The sequence below is a fragment of the Dermochelys coriacea genome, chromosome 5 (genome assembly GCF_009764565.3).
Source record: "Dermochelys coriacea isolate rDerCor1 chromosome 5, rDerCor1.pri.v4, whole genome shotgun sequence".
Lineage (NCBI taxonomy): Eukaryota > Metazoa > Chordata > Testudines > Dermochelyidae > Dermochelys > Dermochelys coriacea.
In genome coordinates, this window is record NC_050072.1 from 36,760,015 (window position 1) to 36,775,660 (window position 15,646).

Consider the following 15,646-nt stretch of genomic DNA (forward strand, 5'->3'; position numbering starts at 1 on the left):
CCTTGAGCTGATATTTTTCAAAAAATGTCAACCAACCAAAGTGGTTCCGCTGTTTTTGAAAACAAGGCTAAGGAAAAATAAATTGTTTTGGCCATCTTAAAATATTCTTGTGACCTTTTCTGTGAAAAGTTCTAGCATGCCCAGACTTTGGAGCAGTGACTTGAAATTTGGTAGGGGGGGTGGCCTTTGTGACAGGGATGTGCCTTTTGTTGTCTCCATGAAAGTCCGATCAAATTTGGCCAAGTTTTAAGCCATTGAAAAATTGCAATTAGCACATACTCAGTAGAGACTTGATAGATCTTTGCAGCTAAATTCCCTGAAGATTCTGTTTGAACTGGGCATGCTCCATCCCAGGACTCAATAGGACTTTAAAACCTTAATGTTATTCTAATGTTATTTGAAGGTAAAATATATTACATACAAAAAAATCTATATTAAAAGAACATTAAGGGACCCTACCCTCCCAGGCTCAGACCACCCTCACCCTCTGCTTTCCAGTGTGGCTGCTTACTGCTTAGGCCTGGGTGCCAGCAGGGACATTAAGGGTATAAAACTCTCCTGCGCTCTCAGTTCTGTTCCTGGCACCACGGTGGGCCCTGGCAGCCAGCAGGAGCAATTGCATGGAAAGTTCTACACAGTCCCTGCAGTTCTTGGCTGCAGCATACTCAGCACAGATGAAATCTTCAGAGAATTTGGTGGCCAAACTATAAGTCTCTACTGTGTTTGTGAACTGAGACAGCCAGAGGTTTATACAGTGGCCACATTTTGGCAGCTTTTCTTAGGGATGACAAAATGCACATCCCTGACACAAAGGCGCCCCCCTCCCTCACCCTGATTCTAGTCTAATTTTAAGTTCCTGCTCTAAAGCCTGGAGGGGCTAGAGCAGTAGTTTTCAACCTTTTTTCATTTGTGGACCCCTGAAAAATTTCAAATGGTGGTGCAGACCCCTTTGGAAATCTTAGACATAATCTGTGGACCCCAGGTGAAAACCTCTGTTCCATGGTAATGACAACCTTTCATGGACCCCTTAGACATAGTCTGTGGACCCTAGTGGTCCACTGACCACAGGTTGAAAACCACTGGGCTAGAGCATCTCAAAGCAAACTGGCTGTTATTACTTCTTAAAACTGCCAAAACAATGTATTTTTCCCAAACCTCATTCTGAAAAATAGGTGAATTGTTTTTGCCAAAAAAATCCCCAAAAATTCAGTGATAGGTAGGCAACCGGCATGGAAAACTTCATCCCAAATGGTTAGTTTGTCAAAGTTATAAACAATTAAAAACAGTGGCAAGAGTTAAGCAACTTCAACTCCAGGTGTGATTACCTTATTGCCTATAATGTTAAAATGAATATTGGACACTTAAATGTGTAAGATCCGTTATGTGATTATATTCATCAGCCCTTATTAAAATATCATTGGAAAGTAGGTAATACCCTATGTGTACAATAACTTTTAGGCAATTTGTGAAATTTCTGTGTTGGGATAGATGAGTAGAGCCACATACCAATCTTGAAGCTGTAGTCTGAGGTGTAGTGAATGGTCTAATATGTTTAGCATATTATAATGCAAAATACAAAAAAATATAAATTGGGATTAGAGCATTCCTGGGAGTTAGTTTCTAAGCATATAGCTAGAGGGGGAAATAGTGTAAAATGAAAAGGGGCAATAGATGATTAGGGCCAAATATTGAAAGTGGGAGGCCTGCAAGCAAAAATGAAAATCTGATTGTGTACCAACATCCACAGGTGTAAATGGCCAGTTAGGCATCTGAACAGTATGCAAAAATCAAACAAGCATTCAAATATATGGGCAGTTGCACCTGTGCACTTTTCCCTGAAAGCTTCCAGCCTCCCTTTTCTCAACATTTGGCCCTCAGTGCCTGATACTTGATCTATCTTATTTTATAACCTTCAAAATACGCCGCCTGCACTGGCGTTCAGACAGATGTGCCAACTTGCTACATGTAGTTTGAATGTTGTGTGATGATTTTGTTTTCCATTCCACGTGTGTCTGAATGTTCTCTCCTACCCCCACCCTATTTTAACTATCCGAAATGGTCTTGTTAGGGGGGGCATTGCACCAAAATCATGAGCTTCTATTCCTCCTCCCCCCCCCCCCCGCCATTTTTGATACAAACCCACGTTTGTCTATGTATGGAATATGTTTTGTTGGGGGGGGGGGGAATCTTTGTAGGTCACTGCACGCGCCGGGGTGAAAATGTTGTTTGCAGTGTATTTGTAGTCGCGTCGCTCCCAGCATCAGAGAGAGCCACGGTGGGTGAGGAAATAGCTCTTACTGGACTCACGTCTGCCGGGGAGAGGGAAGTTGCGCAGCTGCGCGGAGCTCTTCTGCCGGTCCGGGGGAGCGGGGCAAGGCTAGTTTGCGACACAATGTCCAGACTTTCAGGGTGAGTCTCCCACACCCTCCTCCGGGGCAGAGATCGGCCCCTTGGTCTACGAGGAGCGGGGGAGGCAGGGGCCGCCTGCCGGTCCCGGACCTTCCATCCCGGGCTCCATCCCCGCATGGGACTCGGAGGCGGCTGGCCCCGCGCTCCCGCCTGACAGGTGCGGGCGGCTCCGGCCCAGCCCGGCCCCCTCTTCCGAGCCGGGGCACCGCCCAGCGTGGGCACAGCCGAGTCCTGCCACCGCCACCACCTGCCCGCGGGCGGCATCGAGCGGCCGCTCCCAGCCTCACCTTCCCTACGGCGCCCCCACCGTCCCCCGTACGCCTTTGGCGCAGCCCGCGCCGCCGGCGCAGCGCGGCTCATCCCCCCGCCTCCCTCCCTCCCCCCGCCGCTCGGGAGCCCGATGTGACCCGCCAGAGAAAATGGCGGCGGCGGCGGGGAATGGCACCTCGTCGTCGGGATTATCCTCGGGCAGCAGCGCGGACGCCGCCGCCGCCGCCGCCTCCGGGAGCCTGCAGAGCGGCGCGGGGAGCGTGCCCGGCAGCGGCGGGGGGCTGCCGCGGGCGGCGGGCGGCGGCCGGGAGCAGCGCTCCGACTGGCGGCGGAAGCAGCTGCGCAAAGTGCGCAGCGTGGAGCTGGACCGGCTGCCTGAGGCGCCGCTCTCCCCGGCCGGCTCGCCGGAGTCCCCCGACCTCTCGCCGCCCCGCTGCCTCGCCGGCGGCTCCGGCCCCGCCAGCCCCGCGTCCTCCCCCGGCCGCTGCGCCGCGCCCCACGAGCCGCTGCCGGACCGGAGCCCCGCGGGAGCCGACGAGAGGAGGATGGAGGCGTCTCCCCCTGCCGGGTGAGGGGCGCCGGGCTGAGAGCGGGCGGCGGGGGGGGGACGGACCCCAGCGCCTCACACGGGCAGATGTGGGGGGCAGAAGGCCCCTGGGAGGGGAGCGGGGGCGCGGGCGGGAGTGGCGGCGAGGCCCGGCGCTGCTGGCGGAGCAGGGGACGGAGCTCGCCCGGAGCCTTGCCCGCTGCCACCGCTCGAGCTTTCGGGGAGCCGGGTGCACCACCCAAGGGGCAGGTAGCGGGGACGTGCTGCTGGCTGCCGCCCGGGGCCGAGTCCGCGTGTAGAGGCGGTGGGATCTGCGGCGGGGGACGGTGTTACAGGGCGATGGGGGTGGGGTCGTACCCCCGTCAGCCCCCCCGGGTTTGTAGGGGAGCTGTCAGCTGTAAGAGAAGCCGGGCGCGTGGGTGGTGAGTGGCCAGTAGTTTGTGTGGTTGTGCTGAGTGCCTAGCTGGCTTATGCAGGAGGAGCTGCAGGTTAATGGAGCTGAGGTTGTGTTTCCCAGCACTGTAGCCTTGGCACCAACTCTTGCATTTGTGTTGCCTTTGCCCTGCCACCCCGTTTGTGCGTGCTCGGCTCTGGGAGTCCTGGGTCTTAGTTAAATGGGAGTCACAGCTGCTTGGGGGTGGGGGGGGGGTTTGATTTATTTCTGCCTGAGCTCTGAGAGGCTTTGAAGTTTGAATTTGCCCTGGTGGTTGAGGACTCAGGACCGGATGTGTCAGCCATTCAATTTCAGTGCAGTTAAACCCTTAACCCTTCCAGCAGTCTTTCGCTTTGGGTGCAAGAACGATAGCCGAGTGTATTTGAATCTTTTTTTCTAAATCACCCCTTCCGTACTCACTCCCCCGCCTAAAAGTGCTTCTACTTTGTGTAATCTAGATAATAATCTCTCTAAAGTCTTAGATTTTTACATTTAAACTACTGGGAAAGTAAAGGCAAATATATTTAAAGTTAAATATTAATAAAAATGAGTCCTTTCTTCTTTGGCTTGTTTCACTTGAAATTGCGGAACTGTTTTGTTTTTGCTTAGTAAAAAAAAAAAAACAAAAAAACAAAACCCCGTGAATATCTGCACTGCAAAAATGTAGAAAGTGCAATGTGTTTCAGGGGTTTATACTAGAGAAAACATGTTTTGAATGCGTCCGATGAAATGAGCTGTAGCTCACAAAAGCTTATGCTCAAATAAATTTGTTAGTCTCTAAGGTGCCACAAGTACTCCTTTTCATGTTTGAATGGTTGCACGTTTTGTGAGATGATATATTGTGCCCTTGCAATGTTTGTCCTATTTGGTAAGAGTTGGGATTTTACAGAGCTTTCCAATTAACAGGTATTGTGATGCGAACAGAGGCACAAGTTCAATGACTACAGTGCATTTGATATAATATATATCACCTACACAAAGGCATTCAGAATTAAAGCTATCATGTGCATATTTTAAGATGCCTCCTTATGTGCTTCAGAATACATTGTACTTACTACTTTTAATGTACACTTGCTAGCTTTTAGTGTGTGCATAGGCAAGGGTAATGGTGACAATAGATCTTGTAATCTTGACATAAATTTAACAATTAGTTTCATAAGGATTGTTATGTGAAGCTTCATGGTTAAATAGTGAATTGCCATATGGCGGTGAAGACTGACTGTTAATAGGTTTACTTTTACAATTATAAAAAAAAATAATAAATTTGTTTCTCTCTAAGGTGCCACAAGTACTCCTTTTCTTTTTGTGAATACAGACTAACACGGCTGCTACTCTGAAACCTAATTTTACAATTATGTTACAGAGAAAAGGAGCCTTCAGTTAGCCACTGAAACCTCAAGAAATCCGTCTTTCCCGTTTGTGGTAGAAAGATATTAAATAAAAGATTTCCGTTTGAGAGAATGCTTTACTAATATGGCAGTCTGTCCAAAAATCAACAATTGTTTAGGTATCTAGACTATTCTGTACTGTTTATAGACTTTGGTCTATATTTAAGGCAGTGTACATTATTTGACAATAATATGGCACTAACAGATTAACCACCAATCTAGCTATAGAAAGATTAATAGGAAAGATGATATATTCACTTAGGCAAGTGACTTTAATTAATTTGATTTTGTAGCATTCTCTCTAGGATTTTGTCAAGGTATGAAACTAAAATGTACTTTACTTCATGTTATTCCCCCATATGTAGGTGTCACCCCTGTAGCAAATATAAACAATCCATACCACATCAGAGGAAAAATAACTAGCGTAAACAGCATCAAAATATGCCTTTAAAAACAGTGAAAGATTCTCACAATAATTTTCAGTGGGACTTATTGCTAGTTGTTATGGGTTCAAGCAGGCAAACATTTGTCACATCAGGAGATCACACTTACGCTGAAATATTGACTCCATCCTTGCTAGCCAATTCCACAGATACAAGAATTTCTTTAAGGTAATTCCTGTTCTCTCTCTCAAACACTTTTTGACAGCTTTTCTTATATTTAAAGCTCCTATGTTTGCCCATGTTGAAGTATGAATATATATGCAATTTGAAGGAAGAAAGGTTTCAAGAACTTTAGTGGCTTATAGCACCATCTCCATAGCTCTAATAATAGAGATGTAACAATTATTTCATTTGAGAGAATATTAAATGTCAAGTGCATTATTCTGTTTAATAGTGCAATGAGATTACATCATAGTTCTGAAATGCTAGTTTCAGTCTCTGTTAATTAATTATAAGAGATCTAACTGAAGGATTAATTATGCTATAAATTCAGCAATATTGTATAAACCTCATGTTAAAGACTTCAGTATATTAGGTGCAGTCTTGCCTGTAAACAGGTATGGGGACCCTCCTTTGTCAGAGTATTTCAATAATTTAAACAGTTTTTACACCTACTGTAGTAATAAAGGAATATAGTCAACTTGAAATGTAGTCAAATACAAAATAATTAAGAATTTCTTGTGTACTCAAAATGTCCACAATGTTCTGTGCACTATATAAATGGGAATGTGTGCACACAATCATTGCCCAGAAAAGCTTAAAATCTAAGAAAGCAAACATATGATGGATGAAGTCCATCAAAATACAATATTTTGCATGTATAGTATATTGTTTTTGTTTGTTTGTTTTTAAATAAATACATTAGTTATACTCTGCTTCCCCTCTACCCATCCATTAGTAGTTAGCAGATACTAGTCTTGCTCTTAAGTCCCCCTACCAGCATTTTTGGTATTACAATCACATTTCTTTTTTATAGATAGATTTTTCCTGTTCTATTTCTGTGTGAAAGACCCACATAAAGCAGCAGGATAAACTGGGGAAAGAGTGAAACTGACTCTGCAATGTGCTATCAAATACACAAAATAAAAATGTTTTGTTTCATTAATCTCTCAGTTATATTGTCTTTGATTTTTGTCAAATAGTAGGTAAAACTTCCAGAAAAAATTATTTTTTTTTGTTTTTTGGTTCATTCTCTAATGTTAATGTGAAATGCAACCTGAACACACAACAATAAAATTATTTTCCATGTCTCTTGATATCAGCTTATTTATACTGATTATATTTAATACTGAACAAACTGTTATGAATTTAATAGATTATTAATTATAAGGCTTTCTTGGAATTTGAAGAGCTATACAATCTGTTTGGGGCAGGAATCCATGAAAGAACAAGATAGAACTTCTTAATATTTCAATTTTTTTATTTGATTAAATTAAATGCTTCACATACTACCTTCAAAAATCTAACAAAACCTTCCATTAGCTTTACATTCCTGAGGTAATACAACCTTTTGTGACACTGGTATGGATCTCCTGTTAGAAGAGGCGTGGAAAGTGTATTGTTGCTTTAAGAACTGTAGGGAATCTTTATTATGATTTAACTGAAGAGTATTGCTGTAGACGTTTAAAAAGCACTTTAAAAAGATACAGAAGTAATAAAACTAGACAGTTTTTCCAGTCAATTGATAAATTCTTGTAGCTTCCATTCCAAGGCAGTTAAAAATAAATATTGGGCCAAAAAAGTTAATGCTTTCTCTATAGATTTAATATAACTCTTTTACAGTGTTCAAATCAAATAATTACCAACTATTTTCTTATGCTGGCATGGATGATTGGTTAACCAGCGTTCTTCAATACAAGACTTCTAACACTGCCAACCCCATTTTTTTTATAAAAACAAAAAGCAGGAAGTGCTGCAGTTCAGCTTTCTTCACAGCTCTCCTCTTCATCCAGTATCCACAAGCAATAATTTTTTTTGCATAGAAATGTCTTCCATCTAGCACAAACAAAATTTGTTCTAAAAACTCTAATTTTAATATTATAACAAATCTGCCATTTACAGTAGATATCAGATTTCTCAAATGTAAAGAAGGCATGGCCTGCTCCTTGTCTCGCACTACTATGTAGATAAATAACTGATGTCGTTTGTTGTTTTTCTTGTGTTGGTGCTTGTATTATAGCATGTTAAAGACACCTAAAACACACTGGGAAGATTGCTGTTATGGCCATCTAGTAGAGCAGCTCTAGCAGCAGCTTGCCAATTCTAGATCTGCTCCTCGATCCATGACACCTGCCTTGTTTTGTGAATTCCAAAGCAGGACAGAAATATATTATACTACAGAATACTTTATAGTAAAGAAAGGATGGGGTGTATTGAATGGTTTTCATTGTTAAAACGTAGTTTGGCCAACGGTTCCTGTCTTCCTGAATAAGTGTTAATGAAAGGTAGTTATGTTTCATCTTTGCCATATGTTAAGCTTTCATATATATGGCACCTGCTAACCTGATTCAGCCCTGCAATTGAAGTTAATATGTATTTGGCATGGTAGGAGCTGCCTGAGTGGGTGAGTGTAAAGGAAGTATAGTTAAAATAATGTTTTGAGTATTCCGATCAGGTCAGTAATGTAGACTATCTTTCACTGATAGTGGCAATTTTAATTATATCCCTAAGAGCTCATAAATAGAAAATCACTTCTCCTTCCATTATCTTAACACTAGCTTTTTTCAGGTGGAAGAGTGAGCAGAAGCAGCATGAAAGTAATGAATGCAGTACTAGTGAATTTCATCCTGCTATTACTGCTGAGAGAGGACAATGCAAGTCCAACATAACAGATGCCTGGCTCTCATGATGGATCATCTCAGACACTGGTTTAAAAATGAAGTGAAGAGGATGTAGGGAGAAAGGAATACATGCAATGCCAAGCCAAATTTACGTCTCTACATCTGAATTTAAAATAGGACATGATAATAACTTCATTACCACATTAGAATTTGCAGCTATGAATTTAAGGTTCCAATGCACAGTAAAAATTAAATCTTGTGCTTCAAGATTTAAACTGCATGGGAATGAGGAAGGAATTTCTCCTACCTTGTCAGCTGGTTTCCCCCCCCCCCCCCATCCTCTGTGACCTACAAGCATTTTTGTGTATGGGTTGGCTGTGTTGGTCTCTCTCTAAAGCATCAGGTATGCAATTGTTGCTGGGGCAGGATGTTGTAGAGAGTTTGATCTGGTATGGCAGTTCCTTTGATCTTATGCAAAGTATACCGATTGTAACTTTAATTTATCTGGAGCTCTTTCAGGGGAGTTACTGGAATTGTAGATTAAATCTCCACTTCTACTGATAGGGGTGTTATCCATTAAGATGTTTGGCTAAAATAAAACTTGCCTAGGCAGTGCAAATCCCAACAGTGAGAGTGCAAAATGTTTTGAAGGTAAATTCAAATCACCTTCAATCATCATTTTTAAGATTTATAGAAGGAGTGAAAAAAAGTTGCATCTTTCCTGTAGCTTTTAGTGTTGTAATGTGTTTGTTACATACATAGCAAAGTTGGGCTATGACTAAGTTTGTTTAAATATTGTGTTTCGTATGTAATTTTTAAAAAATAAAGTTCAAAGTCAGAAGTGCCACACTGCACTGAATTGTTCTAAGAACTAAAACAAAGGGTTGTGTTCGTAGCAGTAGTGGTGGTGAGGAATTGGTATGGTTTGAATTTCTGGAGTTCAGAACACAAACATTTGTCTTTTCAGAGAGTCCTCAATCCTGTCAGAGGCTGTGGTTCATCTTACTTTTGCCCCCGTCTCAACTTATACTATTTAAAGTTCTATGATTGTAGCCTCTGTTGTTTTTATCAAGGCAAATTGAACAGGGGTCTCTTAAGAGGTAGTCACTATAGCTTTCTTGTTTGTTGTGGGGCTTGCTGTTAAGTAACATAACCCATATATTTCAATGGGAGTTAGGTGTAGACCAGATTTTTAACTCACTTGTTCTTCCCTCCCTTCCTCTCTTCATCCAGAGGCCGAGCATGTTGCCTCCAGAACACCTTCCGTTTCCTGCAAGATCAGAATTGGGAATCTAAGAGGGCCGGTTTTAGGGATGGGCCACCCAGGCAACTGTCCGGGGGTGCCATGGTCAAGGAGGCACTGTGTGGCAGCACAGAGGTGTGCGCTGCCAATGTAGAGTCAGAAGCAGCTCCCAGCTGGCGGGGGCACTGCATGTAGGGGCACCCACATTTCTCCGTGCTTCCTCCTGGCAGAGGAACATGGTGGGGTGTGGGGGAAGAGGAGACGAGCAGTGATGCACAGATACTGCCTGTCCCCCCACCTTCCCCAGATGTTCCTTTGTGCCCCCCTAGGGGGCTCTGAGTGGACATGTGAGGAGCAATGCCAAGTGTTTTGTGCAGCTAGGTCACTTTCTCCGTCTGGGCTGCTGCTTTCCTGTCATCCCCTTATGCATCCCAGGGGGAGAAAGTGACCTGGATGCAGGGAGCCCTGTTGTTTCTCCTTGTTCCCTCCAGCACAGCCCCTTAGGGATGTGTAAAAGAGCAGGGGGGCAGTGAGCAGCAATGCCAACTATTCTGTGCATTCAGGTCAGTTTCCCCCCGTCGGTGCAGGTGGGGGATGCAGGGGTTAGGGGTGCAGGAGGGAGGTACAGGGGTTAGGGGCAAAGGGAGCACAGTCCTGGGGTTAAGGGTGCAGGAGGAGGTGGTGCAGGATGAGGGTTGAAAGAGGCACAGTGCAGGGGATTGGGGTGAAGGAGGCACATTGCAGGGGTTGGGATGCAGGAGGGGAGTGCAGGGGGCACAGTTCAGGGGGGAGGGGGTGTGGGGAGCCTTGTGCGGTTGGGGCAATGGGGGGCATCCATGGGGGGGGAATGCTGCAACCATGGGGGTCAGGGGCACCAAAATATAAGTTCGCTCAGGGCATCATTTTCCCTTAGGCCGGCCCTGGAATCTAACATGAATATCCTGCATGGTACTACCATGCTGCTAGAATATTGGTGTCTCTTAATAGGACTTTTTAATTAAGTCATTGTGGGGGTTTTTTCTTTTGCTTAAGTCTTTGAAAGACTTGCAGTTTTGGGGAATCTTAACGCTAGCCAAACAGTTGAGGAAAATTGCTGGCTGCACAAAAGAGCTGAAAGTCATATCTGAGATAATGGCAACACAATATTTTATTCTAAAACTTGATGTTCAAGAACAATTTAAAACTAGACATTGTTTCCTTTCCCCTGAAAGTTGAAATGACTCTGTTTTCATTGTATTTAAACTTCCCCAGTCTCTAATTTTTAGTAATTGCTCTTGTTCGTTCATAGATTGATGCCTTCTGGCTGTGGAATGTGATCGTATGACCTCATATGAAACACAGGCCATAGAACTTCCCCAAAATAATTCCTTTTGAACTAGAGCACATCTCTTTTTAAAAAAAAGAAAAATCCAATCTTTATTTAAAAATTACCAATGATGGCAAATGCACCACGACCTTGGGTAAATTGTTCTAGTGGTTAAGTACATTCACTGTTAAAAATTTACACCTTTTTGCCAGTCAGAATTTGTCTAGTTAAAACTTCCTGTCACTGGATCTTGTTATACATTTGGCTGCTTGATTGAAGAATCCATTATCAAATATTTTCTCCGCATGTAGGTACTTCTAGATGGCTATCACCACCCCATAACTTTCTCTTTGTTCAGCTAAATAAATTGTGCTCTTTGAGTTTGTCACTGTAAGATTTGTTTTCTAATCCATTAGTCTTTCTCATGGCTCTTCTCTGAACCCTGTCAGTCTAAGGCCTGCTCTACACCTAAAATTTAGGTTAATTTAGCTATATCACTCAGGGCTGTGAATAATTTTTCAGCCTGAGCACTGTAGTTAGGTTGACTAACCCAGGGGTCACAAACACGTGGCCTGCCAAGCTCCCCGTGGCCCCCCCATCCCCTCCCCAGCTCTCCGCGGCCCCAGCCTACCTCCAGGCCTGGGGTGGGCAAACTACGGCCCTGGGCCGGATCCGGCCCCTGAGGGCTTTGGATCTGGCCCGTGGATTTGCTAACCCCATGGTGCTGAGGGCCCTGCACCACTTCCCTACGGCCCCAGAACTCTCTGAGCTGTGCCTGTGGTTACCTCCCCTGAAGTTCCCATTGGCCGGGAATGGGGAAGTGGGGTCAATGGGAGCTTCGGGAGAGTAATCACAGGCAAAAACAGATCAGAGTTCTCTGTTCCCCCTCCCGCCCGGGGCAGCAGGGACAGGATACCCACTGCTTCCTGGAGTGGAGCAGCACAGGGCTGGGGCCAGGCCAGAGCCAGGGAGCCTACCCTGGCCCTGGTGTGTGACCCTGCCACCCCAAAGTCTCTCAAGATAAGCGGCACTGGGCTGGAACCTGAACCCCTCCTGTACCCCAACTCCCTGCCCTAAGCTCCATGCCTGCACCCCAACCTCTTGCCACACCCTGCACTCCCTGCTGCACCCCAACCCCCTGCCTTGAGCCCCCGCAACACCCCATACCCCTCCTGCACTCCAACTCCCTGCTCTGAGCCCCCTGCCGCACCCTGCACTCCCTCCTGCACCCCAACCCCCTGCCCTGAGCCCCCTGCTGCACCCCACGGGCAGGGGTGGGGGTGGAGGCAGCGGCCCTCAGGCCACATGAGGACTCGTACATTGGCCTTCCTGGTGATTCGAGTTTGAGACCCCTGACCTAACCCCTGATGTGGATGCAGCTAGGTTGACAGCAGAAATCTTCCATTTACCTAGCTATTACTTCTCAAAGAGGTGGATTACCTACAGCAGTGGTGCCCCTCATGTGGCCCTCCTGTGTAATAAGCCTAAGCGCTACCTTATGTGGGTCAAACAGATTCTACATATTTTAATAAGATTTAGTTATTGATTTATATCTTATATTGATTTATATTTTAAGTCTAGCTTGTTTTGTATCTATTTAGATAATACTGTGCACAAAAACAACCTATCTATTTACACAATTAGAAAAAGCCCTTCTATCAGTGTAGGAAACGTCTACGCTATGGTGCTACAGCAGCTCAGCTGCAGCACTGTAGTTGTGCTGCTGTAACATAGCCATACCCCTAAATTGAATGAAATCCTTTTCCAGTAGGCAAAATTGGTAAAAAGTCCAGCAAAAAATGTTATCAGTATTGCTAACTTTGAGATTAAAAAGTCAGTCTCCCAAAATTTGAGGTTTAAAAAACCATCAAATCACATTTTTTAGTCTTAACTTTTTTTTAAACTCCCACTACTCCTCTGCCTATGTGAATGAGATAACTTCAGGTTGAAAGGTCAACCTTTAATGCAGTGGTTCTCAACCAGAGATCCGAGGCCCACTGCGGGGGCTGTGAGCAGGTTTCAGGGGTTCTGCCATATAGGGCTGGCATTGGACTTACTGGGGCCTAGGGCAGAAAACGTAAGCCCCATTGCCTGGTGCTGAAGTCCAGGGCTCCAAGCCCCGCCACCCAGGGCTGAAGCCGAAGTCTGAGCAACTTAGCTTTGCAGGGCTCCCTGTGGCATGGGGCCCCTGGCAATTGTCCTGCTAGCTATCCCCTAACGCTGGCCCTGGCTTTCATATGCAGAAAAACTGTTGATGTGGCATAAGTGGGCCATGGAGTTTTTATAGCATGTTGGAGAGGTGGTGGGCTCAGAAAGAAAAAGGTTGAGAACCCTTGCTTTAGTGCACACAGAAATGCACAGTTCATAGAATCATAGAAGATTAGGTTTGGAAGAGACCTCAGAAGGTCATCTAGTCCAACACCCTGCTAAAGGAAGAACCAACCCCAACTAAATCATCCCAGCCAGGGCTTTGTCAAGCCGGGCCTTAAAAACCTCTAAGGAAAGAGATTCTGCCTGCTCACTCCCCCGCCCCCTGCACAGGTAACCCATTCCAGTGCTTCACCACACTCCTAGTGAAATAGTTTTTCCTAATGTCTAACCTAGACCTCCCCCATTGCAACTTGAGACCATTCATTGCTCCTAGAATGGTCATCTGCCACCACTGAGAACAGCCAAGCTCCATCCTCTTTGGAACCCCTCTTCAGGTAGCTGAAGGCTGCTATCAAATCCCTCCCCCCCCCGACTAAATAAACCCAGTTTCCTCGTAAATCATGTATCCCAATCCCTTAATCATTTCCGTTGCCCTCCACTGGATTCTCTCCAATTTGTCCATATCCTTTTGGGGGGGGGGGGAGGCAAAGGCAAAACTGGGCGCAGTACTCCAGATGTGGCCCCACCGGTGCCATATAGAGGGGAATAATCACTTCCCTATCTGCTGGCAATGCTCCTACTAATGCAGCCCAATATGCTGTTAGCCTTCTTGGCAACAAGGGCATACTGTTGACTCATATCCAGCTTCTTGTCCACTGTAATCCCCAGGTCCTTTTCTGCAGAACTGCCACTTCGCCAGCCAGTCAGTCCCAGCCTGTAGCAGTTCATGGGATTCTTCCATTCTAAGTGCTGGACTCTGCACTTGTCCTTGTTGAAGCTCATCAGATTTCTTTTGGCCCAGTCCTCCAATTTGTCTAGGTCACTCTGGACCGTATCCCTACCCTCAGGCATATCTACCTCACCCCCCAGATTACTGTAATCTGCAAACTTGCTGAGGGGGTTCTCCCTGGCTACTCAGATGGAGTCTCTACTTACTCTCTCCTCACCTGTAAAATAGGGGAATTACTATCTTAACTGTCTCCCCTCCTACTTTCCTTTCTTTGACAAAAGGAGGACTGGATGGTAAATAGTTTGAGAGCCACTGACCAAATGCATCATGATTCATCCTCACACATAGAAGTTATATTACTTTTTAAGGATGGGAGGTTGCAGCCAACTTTATCAAAGGCAGTCTCACTTCCACTTACAGTTAGACCAAAGGAAAATGGTGGCCATCTTGCTGGCTTCAGTCTCATTGACAGTAATAGCAGATGGTGACCATTTTGAATATCAGAAAATGTGTGAGTTAACAACCTTTCATATTTTCATGAAACAAGTTAAGAAAAATTGTTAGGATAAAATCTCAAGAGGTGGCAATATTGTGTTATCAGCTATGACAATGTTTCTTAAGAACATAGAAACATAAGATGTCATACTAGATTAGAAAAGGAGTACTTGTGGCACCTTAGAGACTAACAAATTTATTAGAGCATAAGCTTTCGTGAGCTACAGCTCACTTCATCGGATGCATCCGATGAAGTGAGCTGTAGCTCACGAAAGCTTAGGCTCTAATAAATTTGTTAGTCTCTAAGGTGCCACAAGTACTCCTTTTCTTTTTGCGAATACAGACTAACACGGCTGCTACTCTGAATACTAGATTAGAAGCATTCCACCTAGTTCAATAGCTTGTCTCTGGCCAGCACCAGATGCTTTGGTGGAAGATGCAAGACAGTAGGTAAATTTGGGATAATCTACCTGCTATGAAAGTCTCATCCTCATCCCTAATAGTCAGATTACCTTAACCCTGAAAAGGTTTCATACCCCTTCTAACACTCTTCTTTTAGCATTAACTCTTATAACTCTGGAAATTCTTCTTATCTGTATAATCATCCTATCCTTCTTAGAATTTGCTAAGATATTGGACTCAACAACATTCTGTGGGAATGAGTTTCACGTCTGATTATATACTGTGTGGAAAAAGTATTTCCTTTTTGTATTTGCCACTTTTCATTGAAGTTTCCTTGTTCTTGTGCCATGACATAGGAAGAACAGAAACTGAGTTACTTGTTTTATATCATTTATTGTTCTATACATTGTTACTGTGACCCTCTTATTTTCCTCTGTCTAAACTAAATAATCCCAGTCTTCTCAGTCTCACTTTATATGAGGGTTTTTCTATGCCCTTTAATGTTCTCATCACTCTTGTCCTAATCCTCTCTAATTCTGCAGTATCCTTTTTGTGGTGCGATGACCAGTACTGCATACAGTGCTGTAATGAGGGCATATCATTGATTTTCATAATGGCATTCTATTTTCTTTACCATTTCTCATGCTATTCTAATGCATCCTAAAGTGGCTGGTTTGTTTCCATTGCATATTAAACGGAGGTCTTTTCAGCTTTCCACAATGAGGCACAAGTCCCTTCCCTGAGTTGATAGTTAAAACGGAACTCTATGAGGAGTATGAGCAGTTAATTCCTCCTCCCCTTCCTTCCCCCATGAATTACTTTTCACTTAT

The 15,646-nt window shown here is 44.6% G+C and overlaps 1 protein-coding gene across 2 annotated transcripts in view; it reads left to right on the top strand.

The window, feature by feature from the left end:
- The first annotated feature begins 2,377 nt into the window (after positions 1-2,377).
- The window catches only part of MAP3K1 (mitogen-activated protein kinase kinase kinase 1), a 97,114-nt gene continuing 83,845 nt past the window's right edge, over positions 2,378-15,646 (top strand). The window contains exon 1 of one of the 2 annotated variants that reach the window (XM_038402825.2): positions 2,378-2,409. In XM_038402825.2, coding sequence (XP_038258753.1) covers positions 2,393-2,409 — 17 coding nt within the window. In that variant the 5' untranslated portion in view covers positions 2,378-2,392. Of the gene's footprint in view, positions 2,410-2,800; positions 3,248-15,646 lie in introns of those variants that run through there. The other variant, XM_038402823.2, reaches the window with a different exon arrangement.